The sequence below is a fragment of the Varroa destructor genome, unplaced genomic scaffold, assembly GCF_002443255.2.
Source record: "Varroa destructor unplaced genomic scaffold, Vdes_3.0 BEIS01000002.1, whole genome shotgun sequence".
NCBI lineage: Eukaryota > Metazoa > Arthropoda > Arachnida > Mesostigmata > Varroidae > Varroa > Varroa destructor.
Genome location: NW_019211455.1, coordinates 3,385,555 through 3,400,876, shown reverse-complemented (window position 1 = coordinate 3,400,876; position 15,322 = coordinate 3,385,555). Strand labels below are relative to the sequence as shown.

The window sequence follows — 15,322 nt, the reverse complement described above, 5'->3', positions numbered from 1 at the left end:
ATATATATAACAAACACACAGAGCCAAATACACACACACACGCACGTAAAACCATATATCTGAACGGATTAACTGGTTGATACGATTGATCGAATGCTAGAAGTTGACTTAGTCAACGTCTGTGAAGCATTTAATAACACTACATGGCTACAATGAAGATCCACATTGATCGCTACTGATGATGAAGATAAAGCTTACTTCTGATGGTCATGCATATTGATATGAACAATAAGACTATTTAGACAGTGTCAATAACAAGTTCTATTATTATTATTATTATCAGCTTATAATTATTGCAATTACTATGATCAATTACGATTATTTCCTGACTGAGTCAAGTTCAGTTAAAGCTGTAGGGTTGTAAGATCTTGTCAGAGATTGGAGGCGTCCTTCAATCCTGCTGTCGCAGCTGTTGTGTACGTGACATTTTGTTGTAAGCCTTTATCACCAGTTTTTCCCGTCGAGAAAAACAACACCAAGACGAAGGGGTATTATCATCACCTTTTGACTTGAGTGTGTTTATTTACTGGCACAATTTTGCTACGGTTCAGCGACGGCATATGAAGTGTACAACGCAACGCAACGAGATGTTCGAAAATGAATGCAGTCAATGATTGAGAACTGCTCGCGTGTAGTCTTTATTTCAGTAATACATATTAGCATCGCAACATCAAATAGTATAATCATAACAGTAAGTAAACGAATAGCGTTTGTATCGTTTTGGCTTTGCATGAACGTTCTATTCTCTTGTCTTGCTATGTTACACGCATGTATGATTTTACTTGGCGTTTTTTGAGACGTCACTGAATAACAAAGGACGTATTAGATACATGCATTTGTCTAGTTTTATTTTCTTTCAATATGAAAATGAACTCGGTCGTATTTATATTCATTCAACGATGGATTAATAGAGAGCAACGTAGGCTATCGTCGATTCATGTTGGCGATAGCTAGCAGGTCTACTTGTAGAAGCTAATAGTACTTTCCACCAATGCAACAAATCTTGCAGGAAATTCCACTTCCGACCACCCATTTCGTCCGTCTCTCTTCTCCGTATATGACCTTCCTAGCTTTCTCATACTAAGGAAACGAACACTCGTAGATCCCAGCTGATAATGTAAAAGTCGCAAAACTAGAGGCAGTAATAAGGTAAGAAAGTGCAGACCTGTGGTGTGACTACTGATCAACGGAAAAACGCGGCGAAGAGCACGATATACGCCATAAAATATCGAAAAGACTCGTACACGATATACAAGAAAACTAAAAACATTTATAGATACTGGCAGTTCTTATTGACCCACGTATGGTGGGAGGGACAACATGATTACTATATTATTAAAAACAATAAAAAACGAACTCCGTCAAAATATTACTGGTAGTGATAATGAATAGACGATAAAAAGGACATCAAATAACGCAAACGAAATTGAAAGAAATAAGAATGAAAACATAGTAACAAGCATAGAGATGCGAGTGGCAACAAAGAAGATGAAGAGAAAATCTTATGTTGGTTATGGTCGAATAAACAACGTTGATGTTTTATATACGTAAATTACGTGTTATTCATCTGTAATATACATCGAAAAAAGTATCAGTAGCATTGAACACAATTATAATAATTCTGTCCTTACCGGCACATATAACTTCCATTAAATGATATAGTGAACGTTAACTCGTATGTCGTTGTCGTATACAGCTCGTCTTCGCCACTCCTGTTTAAATGCAGATGCTCTCATTCTTAAGATTCTTAGTCGTCCTGCATATAGCAACAAATACAAATCCACATCCAGAAACAAATTATCACAAACCCGCTTACCTTTCAATACATACGTCTGTTGTAAAATAACTGATGATTCACGTCTTTGGTTCCATTAGTCATCCTGGCATACCCCATCATATATATATATATATATATATAATGGTAACGATTGCCTGAACTAAAGAGAAATGTATATTTCTCTTTCTTCTCTCTCAGAAAAAAGTAATGTATTGTAGTACACAACATTGCCACTATCACAAAACTGCGATAGCATGGAATCTGTTGTATAACCTCGATATCAGAAATTAACACTTACTATTTTAAACAGTTACTGCATGCATTAACATTAAGTATTAACATTAAAACTAAGTAAGAAAAATTGAGAATTATCTGTCAGAGTTATCTGTCAACAACTATCAGTTTAACTTCTCAATTTTTCATGTGCACATTTGAAAAACTAAATGTGATGAAAAGTGCCTTCGATGTGCACTGACGTATCAGGTAAGGTAATTTAAGTCAGAATATGTACTTTATTAGTTTATTGTTAAGCATTCAGGAATTACTAACTACAGCAAAATGTCACCTGGCAACTAGCAAATCAGCTAAGGTATTGAAGAGCACTCGAAAATTTCGATTTAAACAAGGGAAGTTCAAACGTACAAATGTAGTTGAACTTTTAGAGTAACCGGAGGACTGGTGGTAACTTGATTAACTACTCCTCCAAGAACCATAGAGAATCCAGGCGTGCAAAGGGGGAAATATTGTAATGCAAGGATCTATTGTAACCCAGTTTATTTAATGAAAATGTTTACCATGAAATATACCAATCAGTGATAACTAGCACAAAATAAGATACTTTTCGTACTTCTAACTCTTTTTAACTCTTTCAACTAACTCATGTTTATTTATTAAATTATATTCATGTTTTGAACAACTAATTTTAAGATGCTCTTATTGAAACCCGTCATTCGTTAGTACATTAGCTAGCATATCGGAATATTTAAACCGGATATATCTTTATTTTTAGACTGGTAGTCGAACACGATCTCCAAGGTTCGTTGTCAACACGCATTTTACTCCACTGATACAAATATAGTTTACTGGCTACGTGCTAAAGGCTCTTGTGATTCTTTTGGCATTCAGCCATCATGTGATATAATTGCTAATCAAGCTAATATTGAGAAATCGAGTTAAGTTAGATTGAATAATGTACTAAAGTGGTGGCCAAATTAATAACCTTAATTAAATTAAGTGGTGTATGATGGTCGCGACTAAATGTTTCCACTACTAAATATCTGTAAAGTTAACTATTCAGTTTCAGGTAAATAGGTAATATATCCATGCATATTCTTTAACGATTGATAATAAAGAGAACTCAAAATGCCACTATTAGCTCAACAATGCACACCCAAAATATAAGGATTGGTCCTGAAATTTTCTTGACGCAATTCTTGACATTCATGAACACGCTAGCTAACACTAAAACCAAATTTTTATCCTGGGCAGATAGTAGTTTTATCAATAACTTTGTTTCAGAAGAAAATGCTACAATTCACAAAGGATGGGCACGCTGGTTTTGAAATTGTATCCCTACGTCTATACAGAATCGCTCTAGATAGATTCAAACACTTTTGAGATATCGGCAAAAATTGCCTCTTTGTCATTTCGATTCGAATCAAACGTGCGAACAATGTTTTTGGCTTCGTAATGCTTGATGATAGGCATAGTATCGTTTTGATAGGTGTGGAAACGCTTCCTAAGTGATTCAATATTGTCGTCGGATCTTCCGCTTCCTGCTTGTCCACGGCCCAGACAACGCTCCGTCGCAACCTGCCGACAAAATAAATAACATGTTATTTTGAACTGCAAGTTGAAATCACAGCTTCGTAGGTTCTAGAAACCCCGCTAGTTAACACATTTTTCATTTGTCACTTAATTCACTGAAAAAAGCCCAGATGCCGATTGAAGTTGAATTCCTAATTAAAAAATTAGACACTAATACTTTCGTCAGTTCTTTGACCTTTAATTCTGCTAATCATAGCAGAAATGTCATTGTTAATAATAAAACTTGTATGAATTGTAGTTAATACAGGAGTTCTAGACACAAAATATATAGAATAGTTTTTATGACCTTCCACCGCTCCATAGGTACTGCGTGAGCGATCCTGACGTTAACAGAGCACTGGCCAGGCTGTGCAATCCACCATACGCGGTATTTGTCGATTTCAAGGCAGCCGTCAACTCCGTCCTAAAGATAAGATTATGCCCAGGCGGCAGAGGTAAATGTCCCTCTAAATGTGACGAGCCTTTTCGTTGTGATTCTATAGGAAAACCGAGTAACTATAGACGGTGAAGTGACCGAACTGCCTTTCACCCAATAACTGGCTTACCTCAGAGGCACAACCCAAGGCAGCTCTTATTTTCCGTCTTACTGAAGGGCTTACTGGATCAAATAGGAAAGCCCAACTCATCTTGTGTGCGGACGACCTGATGAGATATAAGATCGAACAGGTTTCAAGTGCAGCAAGATCTAGCCCGGCTCCACGCGGCAAACAGATTAGGAACTGACCGTAAATTTCACTGAGATGGTTCAGAAAAGACACAGGACGGCGGCCACTGACAGCTTGTATTTTGCCAGGTCGCCTCTTTTCTATGTAAACTGGTTTCCATCCTTGGGGTTGTTCCCTTCTGCAAACAGCAGAAGTTTCATTGCGCACGTTACCTAAATGATGCAAGAAGTCAATATTGACCGCATGGGCGATAAAATAGCCTTATCACTTGCACCTCGCAACTGCTCTCAGTTCGTTCGATGGCAAAGTAGTTCCGATCGCAAGGAGTGAGATACGTGTCATTTGGTAAAATCTTACAGCGGGAAACCTTGAACAATTAAACCTTGTCAAAGCGTCTTTCTTCAAAAAAGCATTGGGACTACACATAGTAACCCAAAATCACCTGGCGTATGTCCTAGCCGACTCGCCACTGCTGTCCAAGCGCTTACATCATCGCTTTGAACTGCCAGTAATGGAAGCTTTCAGGACAATTCTTAAGAACTGGGAGCCATTCGCGTAGATTGATTGGATTTTTTGGTCTCGGATGCGATAAGAAACAGCAGGTGGAAAGGGACGAACGAGGTGGTTAAGTAGATATGTCGCCACTTGCTTTGCCACAGACTTTAGCTAGGTTATACGAGCATGATGATGCGTATAAATGCTCTACATTCGAAGGAACTTCGAATAGATATCATGCGGTTCGTTGCACCTTAGTATTACCTTTAGAACATCTAGCACATTACTTTTTTTAATTAATTTTATAAATTAAAAAAAAAACTCATTTGACACAAACTGCTTTGAATGTACATATATTCTTTCTCTGATATTGGAATATTGTGTTGTCGGCTTATATATTTGAACTTTTTATGAAGTTCCCGGCTGCTAATAAAATTTTATTCTTATTTTCCATCAGATTAAAATATCTTCTGTTATCAAAAAATTATAAACAGGAACCACCTTGCCAGTCTGTATAATCATTATAAGCGTTTTAGAGCAACTATGCACTCTATCCTCAAATCAACTTTAAAGATCTATCAAGATAAGTATTCTAATAAAATGTTTGTACGCATACCTCTTCACTGCAGGTAAGGAGGAGCACAAAGAGAACATCAGCTTTATCGCTCATTTGTTTTTCCCAACCCTCAAGGTTGTTCTGACTACGAGGAAAGCCATCGATGAGGAAACAATCTTTGCCTGACTCCTTCATAGCCTTTTCAATAAGCGAGCAGGTTATCTCGACCGGTACGATAGTTCCATTGCGTATATGACCTTCAATGAGTTCACCGTATGGCGAACCTGGTGTGTTTCGCTCTGCGCGAAGCAAGTCTCCAGCGGACAGATGAACAAAGTTGAATTTCTGTCGAAAGCCAAAATTCGAAATACTTATTGTACAATGACTGCTAAAAAAAAGTGTATTGCAAAACGTGTCAATTTTGCGCTTTATTATTATGGCCTTTACGTGGAATGACTTACTCGTAGCTGACTATGTTGCTTTCTTTGTATTGGCTACTCAACGGCTAAATAATGCTTCTACTGATAAACGTCCGCTAGAGACGCTGCCTATACGTCGCTTATTTTTGAAAAAAAACTAAGCTTTTCAAGTGCGTCTACTAAAATTCTAATTAATCTGAAAAAACTAAATATGTTGCTACTACGTTGAGAATGCATATCTTTAAGTCACTTTGTTTCAATAAGCAGATCCGTAAACACATCCATGTGAGGTACAATTTATTTCACTATCCAGACCAAAAAGGTAGATTCTAGGACTGAAAAATGGCGATTGGAGTATGCACGTAATGTATCTTCAAAGAACAGCTGAACAAAGACGTCTTTATACCACAAGAAATCTAGTATTTTCAGTATAACCAGCACTTGAGATAACTTTCTCAGAATGCGAGATGCAATAAAAAATTACAATCGTAAATATAATTTAGAAGACTCGAGTGGTCGCAAGATATATGCAAAATCGATAAAGAATTATGCCATTGCAGTATTTTGTTTGTAATACATACGTTGACAATTTTTTCACATTGAGTTCCCTTGCCGGAGCCGGGTGGGCCAAGAACGAAAACAACCTTTGGTTTGTTAGCCATCGCGGTAACGAGCGTGCGTTCTTGATTTAGGATACTATCCTCAGATCTGTCCAGGCCCAGTACATCTGGCGTCCGAAGCAGTCGATCCCTTTTTATGGACACCCGAACTGGCTGGAATGCTTTTCTGGAATTGCCCAAAGGTCGCAATTCTGTTTCATTCGCTAATCAGAAGTGCCCATGCCTGTTTGCTCGTACCAGACATACTCATACTATAAACTAGTATTATCGGCACCAAATTATAGCCTACAGCTAGATTCTATCGTCCACTGTCTTTCCTATCGTGTAGCTTAATTGTTTATGTCATAAGTAATGGAATGTCCACCTAAACCGCCTTTATCAGGACGCATGACTTACATCGTTCTCATCGGGTATAAAGAGTACCAGCAGAACACTTTCCTGAGAGTTCCATGCCGCTCTTTTATGTATAAATGATCTGAATTAAATTAACATACTAGAAAAATGTATGTTTTGCACCGAGTATATTTTTCAACTACATATAGAACGCTGTCTTTTAAACAAGTAAATATTCACAATGCTACATATTTTATTTTTATACAGTACAAATTTACAATAGTTATTACATCCCTTATTTCCTTCAGGCATTACGTCCATGAACTTCCTTGGTGGATCCTAGAAACCATACTTTTGTTGCGTTTCTCGCTTGGTCATTTTATTGACGCTCCATTGGTTTTTAAGTTCATTCTCACGTGCTTTTGCCATAAAAGCGAGATGTGTAATATGATGTTTAGACTTATGCCGCCGTGTCGGCTCGTTCTCTGTGGGCGGCGGGGTTTTGTCCTCAATCGTGATATTCTTCACAAGGTTCGACCTGGCTTCCACCGTGAAGTCAGCAGCGTCAATTGTGAACATTTCGATCTTTTCTTCACGACGGCCGCGCAATTGAAGAAGCGCCTCTGGTGGAAGATCATTTGACGCTAATGACACTAACCCAGGTTCTGGATAAGCTGCCGGAACTGACGGCTGCAGCATGGTTTCATAAGGTTCATGTTCTTGCTCACTAACCGATATTTTCGAAGGACCAATTATCTCTGGACTAACGCCACGTTTATTACGTGGTACCAAGTCCTCTTTCTTAAGCAGGTCCTTAATTTGGTCATCAGATAATTTCGGTTCCTCAAAGCTGAAGAAGCTGTTGCTCGAAGAACCAGCTCCATGAGCATCATCATTGTCATCATTAGAACTAGTCTGGTGAACTTTTTTTTTCGGATCAGCCGTTTCCGATTTAGACGAGGCCGGTCGTTTTCCTAACGATTGGGGCATTAGCCGCGCTAGAGAAGTTTTACTGTCGACCGGCATTTTGAAGGCAGCGGGCTTGGGCAAGAGAGCAATAAGGCCAGACCCAGCAGCAGTCCTTAATAGTTTCGGCTTCGGTTTTTCCTCTACGTTGTAATCATCATCATCTTTAAAATCCGACAGTTTTGGCAACACGATTTGACGTTTTTTAGACTTTGTAGGCTTTAGAGAAATAATGTCAGAAACGTCTTCCTCAACCGCCTCCGTTGGCTTAGGCACCGGCAAATTGGCAAATAGGGCTTCGGGAAACTCGGGCGCGTATTCGCTTAGCACAAATTCGTCTTCGTCTTCAATGCTGTCAACCCCGAAAATCTGAGAATTTCGCACATTCTCTGACGCTCTTTTCTCGCTTGTAGAAGCTCTATCCGGGTGTTTCATAAGAGGAACGGCCGGCCCAGCACCAGCGGTTTGTGCGATCTCCGCATCGCTTTCACTGGAATCATCGCTATCAGACGCATACCCTGCCAACGCGGCGAGAGACATCGCTGCAATGTGTCATAATATAATAAAAGTACCAGCCTAATGAAGACTATAGCAAAAAAGCATGTCGCCAATTCACTGCTCCTGGGGTTTTGTCTACCAATGTAAATTTGTAGAACTGAATATTCGAAAATAAATTGTTCGACTAAGAGAGTAGGTATTTGCACACGCTTGAGCAGACACAACATCTGATCACTGAGTCTAGTAGAACACATCTTGCTCGTCACAGGATGTTTTGAGAGAGATAAAGCTTCGCTAGTGATCTTTCCAAGCAAATATCGTTTCGAAGGTTCGCGATACCACAATACAGGCCATACACAATATATGTTCGGAAAAGTGCGGTATGTAAACGTCTACTTTACTTTGATAACAGTAACATAATTTCCCAACAGAATATATTTTATAATGGAGGTTGCATAAACATTCATATATATGAACACAGTGGTTTTTCCTGTCTTAGGCACTATCAGTGTTTCTTTCGAGAAAGATTCGAGAAGTTTACTTCACGACAGGAGGCGATGAAACAGAACGCTAGGTAGGTACAAAGTGAAGAAGTGTTGCAAAAAATCTGGGACGAAAATATGTGACAAGCGTATCCAGTAGTAAATACCCTACAGTTAGCCCTATAAAACCCGTCGATTATTTAATTAGTTTTGTAAACCACAAACACCATGACACTTAATTAATACCTGTCGATTCCCTGTTGACTATTGAAACTGGCAATTCTGCTGACTGGCGGATTGACGATACGCTGCGATAATACAAATGCCGTTGCTGTAGCTGACGCTCGAACGATAACTGCGGCGGGAACAGCCGCAAAGACTTTAGGACAACAGACAATCATCCATTCATCGGAAGAGCCTCTGAGCCTTTTCTGAACGAAAAATCGGTAACAGGCACACAATTCAAATTCTTGCTGTGTTCCCGCATAAATATAGTGCACATGCACCACTCAAACATAAGTATTGATAGCACAGTATCATTAATAAATGCTGCGTTCGGCTCAAACTTGAACATGATACATCCCTGTCATGCACATAATTTGCTGTTCGCTTACATTGCCGTTTAAGATTAAACGTTTTGGTCATGTCGAGGACCGATCGCGCATCCGGTTTCGAATCGTCGGCTGTATTTGTATGTAAACAACACATCTACCGTGACATCCCGCTGACGTGTTTCGACAGACAAAGAGTTTCCAGAACGCCGGCAATCAGATAAATCGTAGCATGACTGTTGGGTAGATCGTAGAGAAAAAATGATGGCGGCGCGATTCGTAGCTGCATTTGGCCTAACTTTGGCTTGTTCTGCGACGCGGGTACAAGCTTCTGAAGACAACCTTCAGATAACGCGCGTACGAGGGATCTCTCTTGAAAGTAAGTTTTTGTTTCGTTTTGTCAGTACAAATTGGTAATATAAAACAGTATGAATAGTATTTCTACTGCTGATTATCTAGTTGCTACAGTTTTGGAAACTCAGGTTGTCATGAAGTAGTTTTAGCAAAAAGAAAAATCATCCCTGTCTAGATGTTATACTCGTGAGTTCGGAATGATCGTGAAGATTAAATAAAGCCCACAGTATAAAAAATTGCTGTAAACAATTTTGTTGATTTGTTACAGCTAATTCACACGAAGATGTCGCCTACAACGAAAAAAATATTAGGTAAATTGATCGGTTTATTAAATATTGATAGTTGGTGTTTTTTTTACAATGGTTACAATTTTCGTCTATATAATTATTTTCAGTGAAGGCTCTGTACGATCCGTTGAAGGATTTTCAATGTCTGGATGGATCGATGAAGCTACCGTTTTCATACGTTAATGATGATTATTGCGACTGTCCCGATGGTTCAGACGAGCCAGGAACGGCAGCATGTTCTCGTGGGAAATTCCACTGTGTGAACTTAATGCATTCTCCACTCGACATACCGTCATCAAGAGTCAATGATGGCCTTTGTGGTACGAAATTGATATACTTTAAATTAATACTGGTAAACTCTGTGGCACTGCCTCAGTCAGCAACATGATAAAACACGGATACCACAACCGAGAGTTTGCTAGCTTGGAACCCAATATTCATACACACATTCACACGTTTTACATAAACCATGCAGAAAGCTTATGGATAGAAGGGTATTGAAGAATGAGGTGATTTCAGTGTCGCACGTATACCTATTGAATTTGTCGTTCGCCATGACGGAAACGCTCGCACCTGACATGCGATTCATTGGGACATGTCATTGTAGCAGAATAGCTCTCAGGTTATCGATAAATGTCTCGGTCATAGTTTAGTGGTAAAGTGTCTTTCTGTTAAACGAAGGGACAGGTGGTGGTATTGGTATAAATACACATTGTTTCGCCCTGAGAGTTACCCATCTAAAACAATGAATGTATATTCGAAATACTTAGATCATTGGTAGGACGCTGCATCTTGTAGTAGTACGCAATCAGACGCAGGAGAAGTACTTGTAAGGCAACCAATAAACAGAGCGTGTCACTTTTTTTTCTGCTTACTTGTAAGACACACACGAAAATACACACAAATCAATACTACATCTATGTTATGATTTTTTCAGATTGCTGCGATGGAAGTGACGAATATGCTTCCGTACTGCCCTGTCCGAACACCTGTGAGGAGTTGGGTCGAGTTGCTCGGGAAGCAGCCAAGCGACGGGAAGAACTTCTCAGCCAGGGAGGACAGCTCCGACGGAGCATGGTTGAACAAGGAAAGCTTAAGGTGAGCGGTGGCGAAGTCTTCTGTGGCAACATTAAGTGACATGATTTACTCGTCGTATTTTCCTGTGTGACGTTTTTGTATTGTATTGAACTTGGTTTTGATGTGATTTGTGTATTATTTGTCTCTCCACAGGTTGTCGAGGCCAAGCAGAAAGTAAGTGAGTTGAAGGGCCGCGTGGAGGGTGCTAAGAAAGAGCGCGACGACAAAGACCAGGCCCGGAAAGATGCAGAGGAGTTAGAGCGTAAAATGCTCGATGTGGAAGCTGAACAAAAAAAGGAGCGGGAGCAAAGCAATAAAGATGAAGCAGGTTTGTGGGATTGATTTTTTAAAGGTTATTTTGCTGTCAATAGAAACTAAAGTAAAATCCTAAAATTTTCATGTGGCAAAGTGTAACTATGTATTAAGTATCGCTGATTGGCTATTAAGATGGCAGCCTTACATAATGCATTTGTCAAATTTAACTGCGTTCCAGCTACGAAAGGTTAGTTGAGCTAATTCATTGTTGCTCATTGCAGACAAGGCCGAAGTGGCAGGCTACATTGAAGAGGACAAGAAGCGTGCCAAGGAAACATTCCAAGAGCTGGATGTGAACGAAGACGGTCTCGTGACCTTCCATGAAATCAGGGCACGCCGTCAGTTCGACCAGGACAAAAATGGTGAAGTTTCGGAAGAAGAAGCTAAGGTATTTAATCATACTCTCAATCAATAAATCATACGATATCAATCGCGTTCTGATTAAAAAATGACAAAAACGCAGGGGATACACCGCATTATATTGTACCCCTTTTGTTTTTTCCTTAAGTAATTCACGTTTCAAGTTCAAATTGTACTTTATTCGGAATATACTTCACTAATTCTAGCTTTCCTGAATACTGAATTTATGTCCCATCTACACTTACCCTTTTTATATGTAGTTCTTCCTCGCCTACCTTGAAGAAGTGGATGTTGATGAGTTTGCTTCTACGGCTTGGCCCCTCATTAAGCCTGTCTGGCTGCTCGATAAACAAACACGAGATGCTGATAAGTCAGCTTCTACTCTGGTACATGATTCTATTTTGACGCCCACGTCCGCTGATAAAGAAGACGACCTTGAAGAGTTCGATCAGATTGCTGAGGAAGGCGACGACGACAGCGATGACAGTGGAGACCATGAGCAAGTTCCTCCTGAATTTCCGCCAGTTGAAAAGGAAGGCTCTGAGGATGACACCAGTAAACAGGAGGAACGTGACCCAGCTGTAAAAGCGGCGGTTGACGCTGCTGATAAGGCACGGGCAGAGTATCATGATGCAGAACAAAGATACAAAGACATGGAGCAGGAACTTGAGTAAGTTTCTTTTTTTGTGCATAACCTTAGCGATATTTTGATGTTATAGCTTTAAAAGGCTTCGTTTTTGTTGTGTTACTGTCGATAGCCTGTATCATTGAGGGAAACATAACCTTAGTGTAGTCCCAAGGCCACCAGTGATATCACATTTTTCTGGTTTCTGGTTGCTTGGTGTGTTTTAAGAACAAAACTGTTGTCTTCTTATTATCATTAAATAGATTACTTCTAATTACATTCAATTTTAGGTATTTACAGTATGCTAACTCCAGGTTTTCGTAGTTTTTCAGTAGTTTGGTAGATAAGGATGGTTTAGGAACGGTGTCTCATGTTATTCTATAACAGGAAGATAATGGGATAGTAACTAAGATATACTTATGACCATGTTTATTTGTATATCTTAATAACGCATGTATCACTCGAAAAATTGTATAACAAAATAAATATTCACAACCTTACCTGTAAAACAAACCCAAATAGTCACTAAGCCTCAGTGACTTCTTTCCAAGAACTTGTTCAATGGTTGACGGTCGTTTTTTCTTTTTCGAGTTATACTACGAGCACCAAACCGGGTACAAACACATAAGAAACGGTCCATACGAGTAATAATGAATTATAGGTTGGGCTTTTACGTTAATCATCATAGCCACTTTCGAATTATTATACTTTTACACTGTTTGGACGAATCGATTTGATAGAAGCCTTTATTTATTTATACAATTAATGAATTTATGACTAACTTTAGTACAATATACTGTTGTATTTACGCGTAATCCATGAATGGTGACTTCGATATTGCGGACGTGATAACTTTGTGATTACAGGAAGTACGAGCAGATTATGAACGGTGATTTTGGTGACGAATCGGAGTTTGTTCCATTACGTGGCGAATGTTTCGAGCTTACAGAGAAAGAGTACATATATAAGCTTTGCCCCTTCGATCGCTGCAGTCAGCGACCTAAAGATGGAGGTTCGGAAACGGCTCTTGGCCGCTATGCACACTGGGATCAAAGAGACGGCAATAAATACGCGGCCATGAAATTTGAAGGCGGTAAGTTGACCTCTATATAGGCGAATTACTCAAACGCCCCGACATTTTGTTTATCCAAATATCTACTTATTTCTTTTTTTTTTTTAATGAATAATCGTTAATTCTTTCAGAAATAGATCTCATCATATATGAAGCCATGAACGTCTGACGTACAATACTAATAGATTTATATTTTATACGGAGACATTGTTTTCGCATTTTACTTTCAAAAGGAAGACAAATGAACTAAAACGCTTAACACACATTTATGTTGATTATCTATACTGATAACTAAGGCAATAATCATAAACAGCCAGTAAATAAGCTAAAATTAGATATCATCACTTTTGATAAAAATGCGTTTTCGAATTATTTTGTTAGTAATATTATAATATTTCAACCATCTGCTGCTCTTTTTTCTGTGCAGGTACTGGCTGCTGGAATGGCCCATCGCGTTCGACCGTTGTCATCATGCAGTGCGGCCTTTCGAATCAGCTCGTGTCTGCAAGTGAACCTTCTCGGTGTGAGTATCAGTTCGAATTCTCCACTCCGGCTGCTTGTACGACCGGCATGCTTACTGCCAACCAACAGAGTCACCATTCGGCTGGAACCGAACAGGCAAACTCAGCTAACGACGATTTGGACCACGACGAGCTCTAATCGCAAGAAGACAGAACGTGCAAGTGCTCAGTTGCTGACAGTGAAACCATCAGACGACGCCTAAAGAAGGCCCGGTTATCTGAGGGGTCTTAAAAAACCACAGACAATATCCGATACGAAACACTACCACTGACCTGCTTTTTCACAAATGCACACCAGGGTTTACTGTTGGTCGTCTTTCCTTTGTTATTTGCTACGAATAGAATAACGAAAACGATACTGACGAGTGTAGTAAATGAGTTCGTTGTACTTGAGGAATGAGATGAATGCGAACGACGTCAGATGTGTTAATATGAAGCATTTGGTCATTCGTTTTCGGTTCCCAGTATTAGTATATTAATTCGAATATACTATTAAGTAATGTAAAGCTTAAGTTATTGCCTTCCAAGGAAGTCACATTGACGCATGTGCATGTATTACCGTTTTGTCAGGATAATCGGAGGTAGTGAAAAATTTTCAGTAGAAAGGGAATAAGCTTTTACGCTCGAAAAGATATACAACAGGAGATACTTCGAAGACAGGATTCATCATTTAACGTTTTTATTTTGGCCTTCATTGTTCGTATCTTTGACATACTTACTTTTTCAATAAAAAGTATATATAAATAGCCTGCGTGATGCCTAAGTGTGAAATTACAGAGCCACGCAATTAGATTAAGGGTATGTAAAGTTACAAGGCCACGCGACTAGATTAAGGGAATGTGTATGTGAACTTTCTGCTTTGAATATACGAATACAGCAAGTAAATGACGGGTAAGAATGAATGTTTGAACTGACGAGAAGCATCTTCATTTATTTTGATACTGGATTTGGTAATATTAAGAAAGCTCATTATAAGAAGTATACATATGTACTTTAATAGGTCAACATAAAAAAATAGGTCATGAGCATTACTTTACAGGTTCTGACCTAAATAAGGTTCTTATATTATTCCGTTTATTCTTTCTATAGATAATCGGACGTTTATCATTCTACTTGGAGCTGTGAGACGAGCTTGAGCAGAATACTCATGATATTTGATCAACTGCGAGGTCTGCTAGAGATAATTAGCACTGATGACTCTTTTTAGACTATAGTTTATATATCCCCGGGCTAGCTTAGTGGGAGACGTAATTGTTTACTAATTTTAGAGACACGTTGTGGTCTAGGCTTAAACTTGGGTATAGATAGACTTCGTTTCGTGCTTGAAGCCAGTCGTCTGTTGGAATGCCTAACAGCGGTACCGGACGTAATACTCGAAACATAGAGGCTATACTGTACACAAAGGCTTCTCCCGTTGACAGATATCTATTTATAACAAACAATCGAGAGACCTTAATATAAGAATGGGTATGCGCCCTTTGCCTAGGTATCTTCCTACCTAAGGTACATTTCCAGTGCACTT

General features: G+C 39.2%; 4 protein-coding genes and 1 long non-coding RNA gene across 5 annotated transcripts; 2 read left to right on the top strand and 3 right to left on the bottom strand.

Moving 5' to 3' along the window:
• The first annotated feature begins 6 nt into the window (after positions 1-6).
• Positions 7-1,552, top strand: LOC147757257 (uncharacterized). Its single transcript, XR_015320103.1, has 2 exons — positions 7-691; positions 1,010-1,552. It is a non-coding gene; the product is annotated as an uncharacterized LOC147757257 (long non-coding RNA).
• Positions 1,553-2,615: 1,063 nt separating this feature from the next.
• Positions 2,616-4,793, bottom strand: LOC147757256 (UMP-CMP kinase 2-like). The gene is made up of 2 exons (XM_086978855.1): positions 3,891-4,793; positions 2,616-3,589 (listed from the first exon to the last, which is right to left on the bottom strand). Exons 1-2 carry the CDS (start codon positions 3,903-3,905, stop codon positions 3,371-3,373), a joined length of 234 nt encoding a protein of 77 aa, XP_086834981.1. The 5' UTR covers positions 3,906-4,793; the 3' UTR covers positions 2,616-3,370.
• Positions 4,794-5,356: 563 nt separating this feature from the next.
• LOC111243996 (UMP-CMP kinase-like) lies at positions 5,357-6,401 on the bottom strand. The gene is made up of 2 exons (XM_022790489.2): positions 6,321-6,401; positions 5,357-5,665 (listed from the first exon to the last, which is right to left on the bottom strand). Exons 1-2 carry the CDS (start codon positions 6,399-6,401, stop codon positions 5,357-5,359), a joined length of 390 nt encoding a protein of 129 aa, XP_022646224.2.
• A 509-nt stretch (positions 6,402-6,910) lies between these two features.
• Positions 6,911-9,018, bottom strand: LOC147757255 (uncharacterized). The gene is made up of 2 exons (XM_086978851.1): positions 8,885-9,018; positions 6,911-8,200 (listed from the first exon to the last, which is right to left on the bottom strand). The coding sequence occupies exon 2, from the start codon at positions 8,196-8,198 to the stop codon at positions 7,032-7,034; it is 1,167 nt and encodes a 388-aa protein (XP_086834977.1). The 5' UTR covers positions 8,199-8,200; positions 8,885-9,018; the 3' UTR covers positions 6,911-7,031.
• A 313-nt stretch (positions 9,019-9,331) lies between these two features.
• GCS2beta (glucosidase 2 subunit beta) lies at positions 9,332-14,714 on the top strand. Its single transcript, XM_022790488.2, has 8 exons — positions 9,332-9,568; positions 9,938-10,150; positions 10,768-10,928; positions 11,061-11,235; positions 11,444-11,610; positions 11,843-12,252; positions 13,074-13,300; positions 13,707-14,714. Exons 1-8 carry the CDS (start codon positions 9,451-9,453, stop codon positions 13,937-13,939), a joined length of 1,704 nt encoding a protein of 567 aa, XP_022646223.1. The 5' UTR covers positions 9,332-9,450; the 3' UTR covers positions 13,940-14,714.
• Positions 14,715-15,322: the final 608 nt, after the last annotated feature.